The sequence below is a fragment of the Trachinotus anak genome, unplaced genomic scaffold, assembly GCF_046630095.1.
Source record: "Trachinotus anak isolate AG129_WGS33_773 ecotype Australia unplaced genomic scaffold, CSIRO_AGI_Tana_v1 ptg000013l, whole genome shotgun sequence".
In the NCBI taxonomy this organism is placed as follows: Eukaryota; Metazoa; Chordata; class Actinopteri; order Carangiformes; family Carangidae; genus Trachinotus; species Trachinotus anak.
The window spans coordinates 21,283,055-21,291,949 of NW_027273864.1; the positions used below are offsets into that span (position 1 = coordinate 21,283,055).

An 8,895-nucleotide genomic window follows, 5' to 3' on the forward strand; every position below is an offset into this window, starting at 1 on the left:
TGCTCCTGCCGGTGCCAAACACCTTTTGGCAGACAATCACTTTTTGGCAGGACACCTGCAGCACATCAGCAGAGGTGTCCTCCTCTCCTCAACAAACGGACAAGGGTTAAAAGAAACAATGAATAAAGTAGTTTAAAAATCAATGATTCGTCAACGCTCTTTGTTGAATACAGGGCATCTCAGGGTTGATGCATGGGCATCAATCATGGATGCATTATAAAGAGTGGATGGGACCTAAGATGCCATTTGCCCGGCTGTTTTCTCTCTTAACTTAATTCCAGACGTCTAAAATCCTTAATCTGATTAAAATATATAATTCAAAACAATCAGAGTGTAAATTAAAACAGGAGAAAAGTCTATTTTGAGCTTCTGGCCACTGCAGCACTTTTAAAAAATCTTAATTAAAAAACATTCAGGGGAACCTTCACCTAAACACATGCGCATAGGGGATATGACATCATTGACAGGCGACCAAATGAATCAAAACGTATCCATGATTAAAATCACCATTTCTCTGGTTTGGAAATTGCCAGAAAAATTCGGGATTATGTATAAATCGAAAAAAAATATGTAACATATGTCTAATGATTTGTAGAAATTTGAATGTGGAAAAAAACTTACACATTATAACTTTAAGGCGGTTGAATGGAAAACTAACTCAAAACAAAACGCAAGATTTAATGTCAGGTTTTATCTACAGATATAATACTTATCTGTAGGGACAGTTCAATGTTGGACTTTTCACAGGATTTGTTGACAGTAAGAATTACAACATATCACCATACTTACGCCTTAAAAAAAAAAAGTGACGTCGTTACGTCGGGTTGTCGATAAGCGTTACGTCAGAGGGAACAGTAAAAGAACAAAATGGAGGAATATGCAAGGGAGCCATGGTGAGTCCTAAAAACAGAAAAAAACATTACATCTCAGTTGCGTTTTGCGTAGTCCAGTTCATGCCTTTGCTTTAAGTGACTACTACGTTACGTCTCCACAATTATTTTCATGGTACAAAGTGTGGCTTCCTCAAAACAGTTCATATCCGGCTAGTTAGCTGGCGTTAGCACGAATGCTAATATTACATAGATCTGCGCTAGCGGCGTATACCATCTTAAAACCGCTGTTACTAAATCACGTTGTTAGTGACCTTGTCGGTGTTTTAGTTCACTCACACACATGTCATTGCATGTAACTAAAATTATTTACGTACATTGTGATACGACCGTGGCCGACAGCGAACATGAAGCAGAACAGTAATCACTTTAGCCGTTTTAAAAGAAGTTAGATTAGGATATTGCCTTAGCATATGTAAGCTAGGTAAGTTAGCGACCTAAGAGCTTTCTGTCGGGGCAGCATGAACATTGCACAACAGCTGGAGAAATCCAACCACATGTGTAGATGTCGATTTCACGTGATGAGTTTTTCTGAAGTGGGTAATTTAGTGACACTTTTTTAAAGCTGTGTTCTGGTTTCACGTAGGGTATCATGTATGATAATCCTGGATCAGTGGCAATGTTAGTGCCGGTGTCACTAGACCAGGTTGTTGATCATACTTTGCCGTGGTGCAACAGTTTTTATAATTGTTTAAGTAGGAGAAAAGCAAATATCAGCCAAAAAAATGAATTTCTACACTGCTCATATTCAGGTAACAGTTAACTGCATCAGGTAACCTGTGAAATATAATGAAATGAAGCCTCACAGCTGTTCTTGTTAAATGTTAAGTCTGTACTCACAGTACGAAGGTCACTATCACAATAAATCTAAGGACAAAAAGTAACGATAACGCGTCATAAAGCAACAAACCTAAGAAAGTTATAAAACGGGACCAAAGAAAATGGGGCAATAATAATAATAATTATTGACTAATCTACTGATTATTTTTTCGGTTCATCAATTAATTCTTTATTCTATGAAATGTCAAATGTGATGAGAAAAAAAAGTGCATGATTTCTCAGAGCTCAGGGGGACTTCTTAAAATCTCTCGTTTTGTCTGCCCAACAGTCCAAGACGTAAATATTTATTTTACAATAAGATTTAATACGATTTAATATTTGCTGATCTGTTTCTGATGACTCTGTAATTGATTAATCAACTTCTGTTTGAGCTCTAAAACAAAGTAATGTATTGACAGGTAAAGAGATTTGTCCAATGTAATCACACATGAAATTTCACACATTCTCAGTTTATGTCAAGTTTTGCTCTTAAGGGCTCATTGTATGCCTGTCACTGTATATAGAGTGCGTTCAGAGAGTGTTCAATATCTCCACATTTTGTTATGCTACAGCCTTATGCTAAAATAAAAAATAAAAAAACTTCTAGAAGTTTCTCCCATTTCCACACAGGATCTCAGATCTCCTTCTGAGTACACTGTATGTGTTAAGCTGTTACTGTCACTACACTATGTAGTAAGTGACTTGTGCAGGAGTGTATTTGGTGCAGAATCAACTTGTATTTCTCAGTAGGGTGCACATCAATATTTGTAAATTTGAAACGTAGTGTATGAGAGGTCTTGTTTTCTTTGTTCAGTTTACCTTTAAAAAGTGTTTGTCACCATAATTACCCTTCATTTGACCAACTTAGACATCAGTACACTGCATTAGGCAAATCAAGACTAACCTATGATCTTAGAGATTATTGTATTATCATATTCAATTCAATTTTATTTGTATAGCGCCAAATCATAATATACATTATCTCAAGGCACTTTACAGGGTAAGGTCAAGACCTTACCCTGTTTGTTTGTTGAGAGAAACCCAACAAACAAAGAGCAAGCGCTTGGCGACATATGTAATTACAACTGCAATGGCTGTTTTTGTATGAATATTGTGTGATAGTGAACCTTTGTCAATGGTTGTGTTATCGTTGTAGCCCCTGGAGGATTGTGGACGACTGTGGGGGAGCCTTCACTATGGGAGCTATTGGAGGAGGAATATTCCAGGCAGTAAAAGGTTTCAGAAATGCACCCTCTGTAAGTTCAGTCATGTAGCTTAACACCGTACCTTGCTGTATTTCCTCAGTCAAATACAACAATTAGTAAGACATCCACATACCACTATATACAACACGAGACTGGGTCTAGCTTGCTCAGTGCATACAAGTGACACAATTTGTGACAGTTTTGACATTGTCAGATGAGTAATGACGCAGTAAAATATTAATACAAAATGGCACTGTATTGCATTCTCAGCTTTACTTAATAAAGGAATTTGCATGAAGAGCACATGAAGAGCAATGAGAACAATTAGTAAAATCAAATTAAAGCAAGTTCTGTAAAGCTAAAAATGCAGTGTTTTTGATAAACCAATGAAATATTCACTTTTGCAGGACAAGGAGTTTCTAACATTTATTATTTGGTAGAGATTTGTCAGCAGAAAAGAAGAAGCTTTTAGTAGGCACAGCATATATACATAGGCACATATATGCATATGCATGTAACACATAGGAATATAGGCACACACATCAAATAGAAACAGTAGGTAAATGTATTCTGAGTTGACAAGGAATTTCCATTGATCTGTGTTTTTTGTTGCTCTCTCGCAGGGGATGAGCCACAGAATGAGAGGTAGCTTGACTGCCATCAAGACCAGAGCCCCACAGCTTGGAGGTAAGAACAAATACTAAATTTAAATATCAACTGCCTCTAAGTAATATTTTATCTTAAGTATCAAATACTCTCCTCAGGCTGGAAAGGTTATTGTGCCCTCCTTCACAAAGTACAGGAGCTGTAGTCAGCTTGGACTTGTGTTGTTTACATTGCTCGTACTGCTTACAATTCCAGTGTTGATACATTTTTTTTATGTGTGATCAATTATTTATTGTATAAATAAGGAAATATAAAATGCAACACAAATTTATACATATGGAGAGATGAAATATATACAAAGTAAAGTATATCAAGTATGCTAATATGTCAGGAGCTTCCCAGCCCCATCCACAGGGAAGCAACAAAAACATTAGCATAAATGTTTATAAGTTGATCATGTTGTTGAAACTCAGACCTAAGCTGTGTGGACATTTCGATACTTCTTTTCTGTGGTCCATTGAAATCCATTGTAACTGACATAATAGATAAAATTCATAGTTATCTATCTTGTTGTCTAACTGTTGGAGAGTATTTGATACCAAAGTAATACACTTTGTGTTGACAAAACCTAACACAGTGCAAAGCATATCTTAACAGTTTTCTTTAATCTATTTTGTGTTGCAGGTAGTTTTGCTGTATGGGGAGGCCTCTTCTCCATGATCGACTGTGGTTTAGTAAAAGTGCGAGGGAAGGAAGATCCCTGGAACTCAATAACAAGTGGGGCAATGACAGGAGCTATCCTTGCTGCCAGAAGTGAGTAAGCTTAGAGGAAGCTGACAGTTGAAAGTCAACAGAAAGCACGTACATGCCTCATACAAATGGCAAACAATGTAGCTGTTTTACGTAACAGTAATTGGTATACAATGAGCTCACCTCCTCAGAACGGTGCTGTGCTCATCACTGACTTTCCAAAACTGTCTGATACCAATGGAGAAATTGGAACCTTAAAGCTGGTCAGTGTCATAGTTTTACAAACAAGAATCCTTCCAAGCTACATACTGTATAAACTGTGCAGCAAAATACAACATCAGAAGTCGTGGCAAACAGCAGTGCCTGTTGCAATGGGCCCCCTAAATTCAGTTCTCTTTGCTTTCTTCACACTTTATTGACGTCTGACTTCAGTCACCTTGTCTAATTTCTAGAAGCACCACTGAACTTAAACCTAAGCGGAGGTTTAATTAAGCAGAGGAAGTTAAAACACCTTTATGGAAGTGCGGGGCTTTTAAATTATCTGTATTTGTTTTTGAACAGTGGTGGACCTTTTCACATAAAATCTCAACTTCCAAGTTGAATCTGAAGGTTTATGTGAGCTGTGGACATGAGTTGAAATAATGTACTATTATCTCCTGTTCCTCTGTAGATGGACCTGTAGCCATGGTAGGATCTGCAGCCATGGGAGGTATTCTGCTGGCGTTGATAGAGGGCGCAGGAATCTTGCTTACTAGGTTTGCTTCTTCACAGTTCCCAACTGGTGAGTGATGCTTCTGATATTGGAAGTTTTTATAGTAAATGAAGATTTAATATTATGAACTTCTACTTTGTTAACAGTTCTTAGGCTTCTAATTGGCTGTCATCACAATCTTAAGTTTACCTTTTTTTTTTTTCTCTCCAGGGCCTCAGTTTGCAGAGGAACCTGCCCCTGCTCCCATGCCCACCCCTTCCTTTGGAGACTACAGACAATATCAGTGAGAGGACTCCCCATGTCTTTATCCACTAGGCCTTTTTGAATTCCTTGCTGAAGTTACAAAGAAGAAATGGGGATGTAAAATACCACACATCAAACAATAGAAACTATGCCCGATTTTATGGACTGTGTCAGAAGTGAAAGACAAAATACATCTTCATTTTCCTTCTCTCAAGAGCCATGTACAGATCTGCCTTTTGCCATTCTCAGCCTTGTCATGCGCATCTGTTTCACCCAACATTCGTTAAATACAGAGATGTGGTGAGATTTATTGTTTGATGTTTGTGGGCTTGTGGGGATGAGGCGTGTTTTTCTATTTTGTTCATATAAAGTATATACTGCATGTAGCCCAACAAGGGAGTTCAGGACAGACAAGCTCTGGATAATGTTGAATCTTGCAAAAACACATGTCACACATGGAACATTATAAATTATACTTTTATATAAGTATAATACTTATGTGTATATACAGTAAAACATTTTCTGCTTGTATTTAGTCATGTCAGTCTTTTTTTGCCTTAAATATGTCACCTGCTTGTGCTGGCCGTTGATATTTTGGAGGTTCTTTTTATGTGATTTTATTCAGAGATATGAAGGCAAACATCTATCAAATACAATGCTATTCCTTCAGTACTAGTTTGTTTTAAATTGATTTATTTATTTTAGATTATAAAGAGTTGTACCGCATTGTGGTATTCTATCTGACAGTGATTTTGCATTCAACACAGAGGTGTGGAAAAGACTAAAGACAAAGGATGGCATAGACAGTACAAATAAATGGAGAAACTTGAGCAAGGGATTGATGCATACTGTATTAAATCTGTATGACAGATTGTATTATGGTACAATAAAAATGAGTTGTGAAATCTGTCTTGTAGCCAAAGTCCTATTGCTCCTGATCTGGATTGTGTTAAACAGATTGAGAGTGACTGGGTTTGGTTTTCTTATTCTATTACTGAATTTCTTCCACTATTGCCCACAGCCCACAATATCTGGGCAGGATTGTTTATTCCCCACTAGAGGGAGCTCCTCCCAAAGATATACAGACCAGTGCTGATCTCTTTACCTGCCCAAATCTGTGTAACTGACTCTTTTGGGACACATAAGGGAGCACTTTTCTCTCACATTCTTGTTTGTCTGTGTCACACAGCTCTTATCTGTTTGATGCCAGCTTGGTGTAGTTACAGGTGAAGGACATTGGATGAATAGGGGGCCGGGGAAGGGACCATGATGCAACTTCTACATCACCAGTTCAATATGTTTTGGGGTGAGGGATTGTTCATTCGTGGCAGCGCATTTAAAGAAAAACAAAGCGTCAAGTTTTAACATAAAAAGAAAGCCAAAACATTAAATGATAGGACTATTTTAGAAACGTTACACTTGCCACACACCTTGGATATCCAATCATTAGGTCTAGAACTAAACTAACCATGAAGATACTTTATCTACCAATCTATTATTTTCATGATTAATCAAAGTAATTATTTGAGCATAAACAAGTCAGAAAATTGAGAAGAACGCATGTCATAATTCTCCCACTGACAATTTCATCTTTACATTTAAAATACTTATTTTATCCAGCCTGCACTCCAAAACCCAAACACATTCAGCGTATTATCATAGAAGACTTAGAAGACCAGCAAACATTCCCATTTGAGGAGATTTGGGGCATTTTTACCATGAAAAGAACAATGAGTGATTGAAATCGCTGCTATTTAATTTTCTGTTGACAGATGAGTTCATTAATTGACCAGTTGTTGGAGCTCTTATTTAGTCCTAATAAGGTAATGATAAACACCATCGACATCTCTGAAAGAAAAATGTTACAGAATTGAGTTAACAGTTGCTTATGAAGACTTTTGACTTGGACTTGCCATGATTGACTTGAGACTTTATTTGGACTCGTCCCAAAGGATTCAACTGTGCTCAGTATTTCCCAAAACCCATTTTGACATATTTAAATTGTTAATTTTGCATGACCAACATCCTAGAAATCCCCCCAAAATAATTAGTATGCTAACACAGAGTATTAAAAACAAAACATCAAATATTTATATTTGAGAAGGTTGAATCTTGGTAGGCTTTAAAATGATCTTTTTTTTAGCATTTTAACTTGCTATAGTTGATCCAGTCTTTGATTAATAGACTAATATTAGGCCAAAATCAACACTGACAGCTCTTAAAATAAATTTTACAAATGGTGTGTTTGTGTGAAACCGGAAAGTTGTTTCTTAAGATTTGACTTTGACTTTCCCAAAGTCTTGAAACAGCTGTGATTCATGGAGTTTGTAACCATAGATATATTTGGCAAAGATTAGTGATATCACTCCCTGTAGTAACCTTTGCATTTTTTGACTCTTCGACAGATTTTACAATCAGAAAGTAACACATCCTCCAAAAGATGTACAGCTGCCCTGCTCGCTGCTATATGACTAACAATATATATAACTAGATATAACTAGGTTGTATGCATATTTGCATTCATCTTTTGTGCAGCCCATTATTCAAATGTAGGTAATGTGTAATAAATATAATTCAAATTATATTTATTCATTTGATATTAATATTGTTTGTGTTGTCAACCAACATTCAAAACCACAAAATATTTAGTATACTGTCATAAAGGTATTAAAAACAGCAAATATCCACAGTTCAGGAGCTAGAATAATTGATTTCTTCGCCATTTCACTTAAAAAAGTAGCCTGAGACTTCAGACTTGACTTTAGACTTTTCGTGGACTTGTCTTAATTGACTTGAGGCTGGATGTGGTTTTTCCCCAGAAGACATGGAAACTGCCCTGGCTCATGGAGTCTGTAATACCATACCCTTGGGCCAATGACATGTTGATTAATGATATGAGGTTAAACATTATTATTATTTTCATTATCAATGAATCTGCAGATTATTTGTCCGATTAATCAACTAATATTATGGGGTATGAAATGAAAAGTGACTAAAGCATTAATTGATGATCAAAAGAGTATTTTCTACCATGTACTTATGCAGGAGCACAAAGTGCATTTTTTTGGGACCATTTTCAGTTGAGGATTAACACATTTAGTGCTGTTATTAGTATGGCAGCAGGATGATCAGTATGAGGGATTGACTCAAAACAAAACACAGTGCTCATATTATGACAGCCAATCAAACAGTGCGGCTCAGTGATGTGTTTTTAATACTTTTTTAAAGATAATTAAAGTTTATAGCACAGATGAGAGGAATAAGCTGTATCAGGGGTTTTTTTTTCTCACAGTAGGCTTTCTGTAATGAAAATATAAGTAAACAGATCTATGACAGCATCAGATCATTTGGGTGGGATGGAGGATTTTTTTTTCCTCTAAGGCCTCTAGAGTTCCCCCCTTTCCTCACTCCTTACCCTGCCCTCCCTTGTATGTGGTAGTCTTAAAAACAGAAATAATGAGAACGATATTAGGAACAATGAAATAGTGAGTATAACGTAATAATGCTAATAGTGATGATAATATTAATAATCCAACACCTATGCATACATAAATGTACAAACATACATGTATACACATAGCCTACACCAAAATTAATTGAACTTAATAGTGTCCCCCTCTTCACAAAGTTGTCTCTTTTCACATCTGACCTTTGCTGCAGATGTATTATC

General features: G+C 36.5%; 1 protein-coding gene across 1 annotated transcript; it reads left to right on the forward strand.

Annotated features, from left to right (window-relative positions):
• The first annotated feature begins 755 nt into the window (after positions 1-755).
• Positions 756-6,134, forward strand: timm17a (translocase of inner mitochondrial membrane 17 homolog A (yeast)). Its single transcript, XM_071493600.1, has 6 exons — positions 756-893; positions 2,866-2,965; positions 3,538-3,601; positions 4,205-4,333; positions 4,941-5,051; positions 5,193-6,134. Exons 1-6 carry the CDS (start codon positions 868-870, stop codon positions 5,267-5,269), a joined length of 507 nt encoding a protein of 168 aa, XP_071349701.1. The 5' UTR covers positions 756-867; the 3' UTR covers positions 5,270-6,134.
• Positions 6,135-8,895: the final 2,761 nt, after the last annotated feature.

Excerpts from the sequence above, each read along its gene's own strand:
- timm17a (XM_071493600.1), top strand. The coding sequence starts at position 868 with ATGGAGGAATATGCAAGGGAGCCATG. Across the intron at positions 894-2,865 it reads GAATATGCAAGGGAGCCATG|CCCCTGGAGGATTGTGGACG; the intron begins GTGAGTCCTAAA and ends TTATCGTTGTAG. Across the intron at positions 3,602-4,204 it reads CAGAGCCCCACAGCTTGGAG|GTAGTTTTGCTGTATGGGGA; the intron begins GTAAGAACAAAT and ends TTTGTGTTGCAG.